Source organism: Halyomorpha halys, unplaced genomic scaffold (genome assembly GCF_000696795.3).
Source record: "Halyomorpha halys isolate HHAL.00 unplaced genomic scaffold, Hhal_1.1 Scaffold700.1, whole genome shotgun sequence".
NCBI classification, from domain to species: domain Eukaryota; kingdom Metazoa; phylum Arthropoda; class Insecta; order Hemiptera; family Pentatomidae; genus Halyomorpha; species Halyomorpha halys.
Window position 1 is genome coordinate 505,264 of NW_027116789.1, and position 11,450 is coordinate 516,713.

Below are 11,450 nucleotides of genomic sequence, written 5' to 3' on the forward strand. Positions count from 1 at the left end.
GGTATATATATATGCGAAATAACCCACTTTGTTATGATTTATAACTAAAAACTTATAAAGCATTGTTAATATTAAATTTTTATTCTTCTTTACTGTGATATTAACTAAATGGAAAAGGGATTTGAAAGAAAGTAAATATGTAAATTTTAAAAACACATGTCATAAGGAATTTATTATACTCAGAACTATTATGAAAAGTCTACTGTATAACTCCTTAGGCTATTTATCTTTAAGAAATAAAAACTACCAAATATTTCAATACTTTTTTTTTTCTGTGGTTATTTGAATTACAGTTTATTTCTGCCTTACAATTATAACATCAATTAGTCCAAAAAGCATTTTTAGTGATGAGGTGCCATAAAGCTATAACAAAAAAAATATTTACTAACACAACTAAGCTGATAAATTTAATCTGGAATCATTTTATGAGCTAACTTGACTATAGATATAAAATTCACTTAACTTTTCTTCTCCCAAAAATTTATAAATACTTCAAGCTTATATCATGAGGCTTATTAGCATGAATCCTAAGTGTGTATGTATAAATTACATAAATAATGCAGGATACCAATATTAAATGAAATAAAGATAAAACTGTCTAGATAAGGAACAGAAAGACACAAATTTGTAGTAACATTTACTTAATGATATACTACATTAAAAATAAAATAATAATTATATGATAAATTCTAATATAATTATTAATTTAATTTAAAAAATAAAGATATTATGTTTGGTATTATTCAAGCGTCGAAAGTAATACACTCCATAATTTTTGTTTGATTGAATAAAAATTTAATTAAATTAATTTTTACTAATAGAAGCCTATTTTTTCCTCTTTGATCAAAAACTGTTTGTCTTGTTCTAGATCAGAAAGATTGACTGTTAATGAATAAATATAATTCAAATAAAGATTGAATGTGACTAACATTTATAAAAAATGGATTTTAGATTTAATAAAAATGGATCTTGTAGTATTGATTTGGCATTATATTATCAGAATAAATTTGAATTCTAATGATTATCAATGAAAATGCAGGGACTACCAATATATTGATGAAATCTTATTAGTTGACAACTGAATATTGTGATTAAAAGACTGTATGAATATTTGTATGGATGTGAATTTACCAAAGACTATCAAGAGAAAGCTTTTTTTCTTCTGAATTGAACCTCACAATATTTTATGCTGTACATAATCGTGAATAGTAATAGATTTCTCCTTGGTATGTTTATATAGCTAAATTTAAATTATACTTAGTTAAATAGTACCTTATTTCCAGTTATTTCTTTAATGCCAAACTCTTTATGATGTATAATTTTCTTTATTCCTTTCATTGATATTTCATGTGTCTCATATATTTTTATTCTTAAAAATATTTTCCTTGCGGAAATTATGAATTCTGGTTAGATAGAATGATTTAGTGAACAATATATATAGTAATCCTTAACCATTATTCTGGATAATCTATTATGAAAATTACAAACCTTAATATTAGTTTTTATAGATCAAATTTATGTAGATTTAATGTTTATTTTCAACCATCACGTTTCTGTAATTTGATTAGGACAACTTTATTTCATATTACTTTTAAAACCTTGGAATTAGTTGTATATTATTAATTTCTGTAAATAATTTAATTTCAATAATTAAGAAACCAAAGTTACTATATTCTTTATATGTTAAAAAATATATTATGTACAGTTTTTATTTAATCTACATTAATGAATGGTATGCATTCTATGAATGACTGCTTAGTGAGATATTTAAATTGTAATTGCAAAAATATTTATTGCTCGTTGTATTAAGGCTTCAATGTTTATGGGCTGTTTACAATGCCTAATAAACCTTTTTGTAAACCTATGTATTATTGCATTTCCAGAGCAGCTTAAAACTGCTATGGTTATTTGTAAAAAGACTGTTAATATGGGAAATATTAGGTAAATGTATGTTTTGTTTATTATGAAATTTTATAATCATAAATATACTTTTGTTACTTAATTCATTGTGTAAATAAAGTATATAGTTGTTTCAAAATTATTTTATTGTACCTATTTGATGACTATGTCGATTATGTAATCATTCCATATTTTATCATTTATTTCATTTCTATAAACTGTTTGAAAATTATTAGGTATAGAATTTAATTACCTAATTATTGTTGTATTGTAATGGTTATAATGAGTAAAAATCAAATTGTAGACTTATATTATAATTTTGTTATTTTTTAAAGATTGTAGAAAAAAAAAAGAAAACCTACATTGCTTTAAAGTCATAGTTAATAACTAATAGGTCAACAGTTGGGTAATATAGGCATTTTCAGGATTATAATCACACTTTTAAATCATATCATTGAATACAAGCCTTATGAAATATTTTGTCATTTGTTGCAATTCATGTACTTGGTAACATAAATGCTCATTCACCAAACCAATCTTAATTTATATTCTCAACGGAAGTCCTCTTTATGGGTGCAAAGAATATTGATTACTACTAAGTAATTTAAAAGGCAAAAATCAACAGCCATTATAGAATATCTAATTATTATTGTTATTTTTTTTTTTTTAGGCAACTGAAGTAATGTCCTTTTCTACTCTATTCCAAAAAGTTTTAGATTTCCCTTCTCAAAACTTTTTTTTTTTAATTTTTAAATTTATAAATTTGGTTACTATGTTTTTCTTAATAAATGAATTTTTGAGAATTTCAAAACTTAAGTTTAATAATGTAACAGAAAATGCTTTCACTCTTTTAAAATTTTTTTTGCTTATCTGCAATACAGATATTTGGCAGCTGTGAGATATTACAGGAGTGAATTCAGATTGTTACTGCTGCTAGTAGAACTATTTATTTGTTTATTTCTTATTTTAGAAATATTTAGGAAAATTTTAATGATGGAAACTGTATTATATAATCCCCCCATTCAATATATTTCACCTCATCGATTCCATACTTCCAAAGCACTTGCTACCTTGAATTATTACGTTTGTGCAATTTTCACTGGTCCAAATAAAAGTTAAAATATGATAATGTTATCTATTTTTAAATAAATCAAATTGAGTGAAAATAAACTGGGTGCATTTTAATAATTTCCTGAGAAGAATTATTGTGCTAAATTGGAGCAGAAAGTCAATGTTAAATTAATGACCAATCCTCTTCAGACTTTTTTTATAGTTTAACTAAAACATAACAGGAAATTATGTTCTCCGATATTAGAAAGTAACTAATATCTGCAGGGGTGTCAAGACCATCATTGGAATCCCTGCTGACACCTCTTTAGTTATGTTATGTTATATGTCATGTGCCAAGGAGGCTCCTTTACATAATTGGTCCATCATCCTCTGACTTTCTAACCTGCCAGATGCCCTGTTCCAGTCTGCAGATGCTGCAGATAGTACATAATGTGGAAAAACTGGGTGTTGAACAGGGCTACCAAAGTGTGTGAGCTCTAGTCACTATGGAAAATTTGTTCAAAGAATGGACTAATTGCAGGTGGCAAGGTATTGGTATTTATTGTTTCAAAGAGGCCCCCAAAGCCAACAGATGTATTTATGAGAAGCAAGTATTTTTGGGGTCAAAATGGTCAATCACCTTACAAATTATTATTAATTAAGCACTCTTTTGTGAAGTCCTAAGAGCCAATGGATAACAGAGAGAAGTTGAGTCCCTGTGAGCAGTTTGTTGTTACTTCTCCTCCTCTATTTGTTTATATATATATATATATGTAAAGATGCTTACCATCAGGCTCTAACCCATCCTTACCTCTAAATAACAATTAAGTGATGGGGGCGATGTAAAGATGCACCTTCAGGCTCTAGCCCATCCTTACCTCTAAATAACAATTAAGTGATGCTAATACATGGTTTTATAAGAAAATAACCTCTGATACTGTTTTTATTTCATTTATGATTGTACGAGTGTTTCAGTGAACTAAAGACTATAAAAACTGATTTTGTTTATATGTACGTATAGTTTAAGGTATTAATGTATTATTTAATTTGAATTTGTCATTAATTAATAATACAATTGTTTTATAGCAAAAGAAGTTTATAGTCTTGAAGTCTATCTCTAACACAAGATATATATTAAATGATGTTCTGTTAGAGATAGACTAACATCATCAGTGTCATCAGTGTAAGTGGTGAGGATATTGTTAGGACTAGTTGGGATATCAGCTGTATGGACTGTGTAGAGGATGGGTATAAGATATTTTAAAAATTTATTTAGTCATATTTTAGAAAAAATAATTCACTTTCATGGAGTATTTAATAAAGTAAATGTGGTACATGGCACCACAAGGTTGATTTTTTTACATATTTTAACAATCATTGTATTTTTTTAACATTTGTTTTCACACACACATACAAACACATATGCCAGCCCAACCAGAAATCTAAGAATCAGTATATAACTTATTTTTAGTATGCTTCATGTTATTAAAACAGAAAAGATCTTGAGAAGTTCTGAGAAACATATGTGGTTCCTAAAATATTTGATGACCAAATGATGCATTCTGATAAGAGCAGAAGAAAGAATTTAAAAAGATCAATAGTCAAGATAGAAGTGGTAGAAATGTAGTTAGAATTCTACATAATGTTTTGTTTCAAGACAGTCCTATAGAGAATAAAGGTGGTTTATATACTAAAGAAGAAAAGTACTTAAAATGGTATTTTTTATTTATTCTTGCACCTATCCCTTTGAAATAAAGGAAATTAAATACATGAATTAATTTTATGTAAATCATATTTTTTACAATTCGATATTTATAAACAGATGAACACAATTTATGTATACATAAATATGTATATACATATTTATTTATCTATTGAGGATAATTACAGAATTAATGAAAATATATATAATTCAATACACTCAAACTTTATTTTAGAGAAAATTGCCAGTTAAAGAACGAATAAAACAAATGACTAATTGGATGTCAATTATTAATAAATTACATAGTAACATAAGTTGGTGTCGTCATTACTCCACAGTTATTGTTCTTCGAAGACATTAAAATATAGCCATCATTACCCCAGTAGTTTGACCAAGAATTTTTGACTAGCCAATAAGAATTTCCATTTATTTTACCATAGCCTACTGCTAATACTGCATGATCTAATCCATCTGGAGTGTTTTCTGGAAGAAAAAAAATCATTATTGAACTAAGAATAATTAACTATTACATAGAATTTATCAGATTTAACTTCTTTTACTCAAATAAAATATACATTTATAGGAAACCAATTTCTTCAGTTAATTTGATTTAAAAATAAGTTATACTCATATTTTGTTTGTAATCATTAATTAAGGCTTAAACATGGTCATTAAAACATAATATTAGAATCATATAATACTTGAAAAATGGAAAGCAAAAAATATATAAGATGTTGACTAAAATAAAATGAGAGCAATTGTTTATAATATTTAGACATAGTTGTTCTAAAGAAGATTTTAGTAAGCCATTTTCTTGATTTTTAGATTCTTATCACTGTGATATAATAAACAAATAAATAAAAATAAAATATTAAGTTATTCCAATTTTTATCAGAGATGTACTTATGATCACTAAAACATTAAGTAATCAGCTACAGTCAAGAAAAAAGTAAAATAGAACAAAGCATTCAGTGATTGCAGTGATCTATTAGTACGTAGATAATTTTAGAATTGAATACTTTTTTTAAAAGACCTACTTTTAATCTAAAGCAAACAAAGTGATTACTCAGTGATGGGAACATGTTCCTTTTTTCTGTGTATGTTATTTGATGATTTACCAATTTTCACCTTACCGTCATGATCTCTTAATATATTTTTAAAGACTAGGGAGGTTTTTATTTACAAATAAAATAATTAACAGATGTGCTTCTTTTATTTGAAAATAACATTTCCAATCTTTAAAAAAAACTATTACTTGTTCAACAATAAAAAAAGAACCCTTGAGGGATTTCTCTATCTCTTTAGCTAAAGGATATTGACAGCTATGTTCTAATTTACTGAATTTTAAAGTTATCGTGTATTGCTTCTAAAACAATTTTTAGAGAAATAAATTATTCAAGTATTTTATTTTAAAATCAAGTCATAGATATTATGAGTTGTTTATAGTTTATGCTATTCAGAAAAAGAAAAAATGAGGTAAATATTAATTTTCATCTTGTAACTAATATGAAAATGGGACAAAAAGAATCCTTACTGCACTCAGGATCATAATATACTCCATTACTGTAGAACGAAAAGGTTTTTTGGGATGCATCAATTGCCACTGAAATAGGACCATGTTTAAATATGGCCAATTTAAGAGCATCTTCATCACCACTTGTCACATTAACATAGCCTGTGATTTTAGCAGTTAGATTAGTTTTGTCAATATGACAATATCCATCCTGAAAAATAAATTAATAATTATTTTTATAGTGACAAGTTTATTGTAAACTAAAGAAAATATTTATTATAAACAAGTAGTTGTACTTGTTAATTATTTTTTGTAAGATTCATTTTTTATTTAATAATTATTCAAAAAGATTAAGAAAAAACCATTAAACTAAATTAAGCCCACACTTTTTTTATTTAGAAGTAAATAGTAATGAAAACTTATCAAAATTATATTATATTATGTTCAAAATATTATCAAAAAACATATATTATTATTGGATACATAATGTTTCTTACATTCTGATTTGAACAAACTTTATTTATTTCTTATACATCTAAAAACAATTTTTAAATTACCTTATTATTGATTACTTCCTGAAACACTACCATCATATCACTTTTTCTTTAACAGAAACATTTTTTATCTTCCCCTATCTTATTTGGTTTCTTAACTTTCCTTCATCATTCTATTGAATTTCCTTTAAATGATTTTTATATTCAAAATGGTGAAGTACTTCAATTATTTATTCAATTTATACAGGAGCTCAGCAAATATTAATTAATATTTTCTAAATCTATTTTGTTATTGATTGTATTAGTTAGATTCTGAGATGTTGTTATTGCTTCTAAGGTTTTTCTTATTTAAAAAAAAGTATTTAAATGTTAATATATTCTTGGACAATTTAAACAGATAATTTTATAAACCACTACCTCATTTTTAAATTTAAATATTTTCTCTTTCATATTACTGTGTAAGTTACAAATTTTATTTGTTGGCTTATAACCAAATTTATATTCTAATACATCATAATTTTTGAAAATTCTATTTAAACTTTGTGATAGTTTATTTATTGATATATGTGCACTTTTTATATTTGGCGATATTTATGCTTGGTATTCTACTATTTTGATTTCCTACATCTTTATTTAAGCTGTTATTTATATTTATAACTAATTTTTATAAATAAAAATCTTCATATTACTTTTATTATGAATAAAATGATGCTAAGTTTTTATTATATAATTTTAAATAACAAAATATAGTTCAAAGGTTTTTCCTTAATCCTGTTTAATGTTATAAAATATTTATTAATTAATGACATAAATATCATTTAAGTTATTAGACTTGGTATTAATTTTAATTATTGACAAAATTAATTCAAGAGCTTGAATAATTTATCTACATAATGTATATTTGTTTGTTCCTACTACACTAAGTATTTACCTGCCCGAGGTATCCACCATAATCAGATTCAAGAGGTAATCCACCATGCTTCATTATCCATTGATATGATCTAAAATCTTCTCCACCATCACAACCATTATTTCCGTATCCCCAACTGCAGTCAATGAGAGCCTATAGCAGTGACAATTGAATGATTATTTATTGTATCATCATAAATATTAAGTGTTAAAGTAATAAAAAACTTTTCATTCAGAACATAAACTCTGTTTGTTGTATATTCATTGTAAATTTACAATAAATTGAACTTTATTTTAATGTATTTTAAAGTCAGTTTTTCAAAAAAAATATGATGAGCTGAAGTAATGCTACAGGATTAGTATAGCTACTCTATCCATTTATGAATTCAAGCCATAAATCAAATACTTTCTTTCTATTAATTAATTGTCTGTACCTTATTATCTTGACTCTTATAGATCAATGAGTACTTTAAGTAATAATTACTGATTTGAAAAGATATTTAATTTCAGAAAAAATGAAGAGATTGATTACATTATATATTTAATTAGAAATTAAAAAAAAATTACTTTATGCTTTATTTAGGAACCTAGATAATGATACCAGCTCAGATTATTGAATTTTATAAATAAAGCTAAATAAAGTTGGAAATTCTTGAATAAATCACCAAATTTATGAATTAATAAATAAATATCAAAGCTTATAGATACTGACTTGTTGAGAAAGTCTTAGGAGCTTTCCTGTTTTCACAAAGTAAGCTCCTTCTACTGCTCCAGTTGTGCCAAAAGACCAACAAGAGCCACAAACTGATTGATCTGAAAAAAATAAATAAATTCGTTAGTCATCTATATATATGAGCTGTTCTCTGAAATGATGAATTATTTAGCCAAATTTGTTCTTGAAAATACTATCAGTTGTACAAGCTGGAAGTAACATTGGCCACCCAGATCAATGAGAAGACTTTCCATTGCTATTATATTCACCACAGGCTGTGGTATATCAATATATCTATTTGTAACTGTAATATACTTTTTTCTGTCTTAATTTCTTGTGGTGTATTTTTTAGAAAAAATAAATTCCTTGTTCTTAAGATGTTTCTTATTTTGGTTCCAACAATAATAAATAAATGAGCAAATTATTATAATAATGGGCATTGATGTCCTTGATGTTTTATGTCTTATACCCAGCACAATAAAGCAGCCTAAAATGTTTTAATTGACAAGTTTCCTTTACTTTCTTACTTTCATCAGTATGCAATGATATAGTAGTTCTAATGAATTATAAAATATATATTTTCAAATATCCTAGTATCCATTAGGGTTAAATCGGTGTCATACCTCTGTATTCTTGTACATGTTTTGTTTATTTATTTAAATCATACCCAAAATACCAATACACATATAAATTATATTTATCAAAATGATGATGCTAAATTATGTGAAAAATTATAAATTATAAAATATTCTACTCATATTAGTAACAATTGAGAACTATTGTTGAGATCATTTCTTGGCCTTTTTAGGAGTTAGGTACCTAACTTTTTTACTTTTTTAAATTAATATTTTATATTAAAATACTATAAATTATTGTATATTGGTATTATTTTACCTTTTACTGGAGTTACAGCTCCATATAACCTCCAGTCATACTGATCAGGTACAGCAGCATTAAGGGTTGTAGGATCATAGGGGAATGGAGAACCTCCATTATAGCCTGGTGTAAATCTCTTTCCCCTCAGTACCCTTAGTTCTGTTTCAGTCTTATCTGCTAAATGGTTAACAGATAGCTGATATCCTAAATTTGCACGATTTTTAGAATAAATGAACCTGAAAACAACAAGTATCTGATAAGAAATGTTTTCTTTTATGGTTAATTCAATAAAATAAGTATTATTTTATTTTTAAAAACTTTTTTATTTTGTTTTTCTGTTTTTTTTAAAGATCTTATTTATATATGTATTGGTAAATCTATGTATGATTATAAAAAAATAGGGTTTACTACAGAAGAAGAAATAGTCACATGCACATTCTCATGGATATATATATTTTGAATTTTAAGTTTTTAATGTTTTATATAAGTATTTATTATTTTATCATCAACTGAAATCATTTCAAGAAATCAGATCTTTAAAATTGAGCATATTGAAACTTAGGGAATTCTATTACCTGACATTTTGCCTAAAGACCTCTTTCCTTCGGGTGTGTTCATGACTATGTTCCTCATACGTTCTTCTATGATCATTTTTAAACTCTTCCCATGCACTCTCAAAATGTGCATCATGATGATCAATAAATTCTTTCATTGGATTAAATGAATAGATGTGGTTTTTTCCAGGACCAGGAAATCCACCACAGCTTAAATCTAAAACATGGCAGAAGAATTTAATGTAGTTTTTGCAAAGTTATTTTATAACTCAATAAAAATGTGCATAGATGCATAAAAGTTCAAAATATTTATTTAGCAATCTCAAGTCATGTTATTCAACAATACTTTGGAAAATTATTACAAAAAACTATACTAGAACAATTAAAAAATCAAACACATTAAAGATAACTGTATTGACTTCAAAAACAAAAAATATAATAAAATTTATCTTGATATCTTCCTACTAGTTTGTAGTAAAATGTTAATTTCTGTTAATTTTCATTTTACTGTTTTGGTAATATACTTTTCTTTTAAAAATAAGTATGTAATAGTACAAAAAAATTTCAGGTAATTAAATCTGCATAACAGGTAACCAAATTTAAACTTATATTATAAAAAGAAAAAAAACTTGATGTTATATATTTTTCATAAACTGATCTAATTCTTATTACACTGACAAAATTAAGTAATTTTAAAAACCTGAATGGCTCATAGAAACTGAAATGTCATAGGTATATATCTTTATGTGTGTGATTTTTTAAAGATAGAATAGGTAATAAACAAATATCTATCTAACATGGTATTGTTCATACTTTTACACTTTTAAATGCAGAATATATCAATTTTTTTTTTTATAGATCAACATAGTTGTTTCAAATTAGTATATTTGAATAAAATACTTTACTTTGTTTTAGTTTAAAAATATCATCAGCAGGCTGGTCTAAACTGAAGGTATTATAATCCAGATAGTAATGGTCATAGTGAGACCCCAATAGTGAATTATAGCCTCTCATTTCATAACGGACAGGAATGATAACTGAGCCAGTTTCAGTTTTCTAAAAAATCATTACAATGTTTATTTTTTCTTTAAATTAAAAATATTACAAAACAATAAATAATATTGCAAATATTTACAACATTATATTCAATGGATCATTAAGATTTCAGATACGATCATTTCAGAAATTATTTGCCTTATAAATATAAAAAGGATTACAACAAAATTGAATAATCTTTGAAACTGTATTGAACAGCAATATTATATTTTTGTAATTCTTTATATATACATGATGGATGCATTTTATTCATAATCTTTGTCTAGATGTACCTAAGGTATTTTGAGTATTTCTTTTAGTTCCCTGTGACAGTAGAAATAAACAAAAGTCTAGAATGAAAAAAATCAATAATTTTAAGTAAGAATTCATAGGATTTCAATCCATATCACACTGCTTCTACTTTTGTTTACTTTTTATATTATTGATTGTTGAAATAATTAACTTTATTATATAAATTATAAAAGCATTAGTATTTTCCTTTGTTAGAAATAATTTATATGATTTAACCAATAAGTTTTAAGTCATTCATATATAAATTAACACAAAAATATGTCTTTACCTTCCTACGAATATACATAAGATATTTGTTGCTTTTTTCTCCAACAATAGTTTCACGGTGCCATTTTTCACAGTTGAACCCATTTACCCAATCCTTTCCAATGCACTGTAATAAAAATAATATTAT

The 11,450-nt window shown here is 25.3% G+C and overlaps 2 protein-coding genes across 2 annotated transcripts in view; one reads left to right on the forward strand and one right to left on the reverse strand.

The window, feature by feature from the left end:
- Window positions 1-2,032, forward strand: part of Myo81F (Myosin 81F) — a 260,504-nt gene extending 258,472 nt beyond the window's left edge. The window contains exon 36 of the transcript XR_010845149.1: window positions 869-2,032. The gene's annotated coding sequence lies outside the window, so the exon portion shown is untranslated. The remainder of the gene's footprint in view (window positions 1-868) is intronic.
- Window positions 2,033-4,656: 2,624 nt separating this feature from the next.
- Window positions 4,657-11,450, reverse strand: part of 26-29-p (C1 family peptidase 26-29-p) — a 33,135-nt gene continuing 26,341 nt past the window's right edge. Inside the window, exons 4-11 of the mRNA XM_014428187.2 lie at window positions 11,325-11,429; window positions 10,615-10,765; window positions 9,731-9,926; window positions 9,174-9,391; window positions 8,280-8,380; window positions 7,590-7,721; window positions 6,186-6,375; window positions 4,657-5,134 (exon numbers count right to left, since the gene is read on the reverse strand). Coding sequence (XP_014283673.1) covers window positions 4,950-5,134; window positions 6,186-6,375; window positions 7,590-7,721; window positions 8,280-8,380; window positions 9,174-9,391; window positions 9,731-9,926; window positions 10,615-10,765; window positions 11,325-11,429 — 1,278 coding nt within the window. The 3' untranslated portion in view covers window positions 4,657-4,949. The remainder of the gene's footprint in view (window positions 5,135-6,185; window positions 6,376-7,589; window positions 7,722-8,279; window positions 8,381-9,173; window positions 9,392-9,730; window positions 9,927-10,614; window positions 10,766-11,324; window positions 11,430-11,450) is intronic.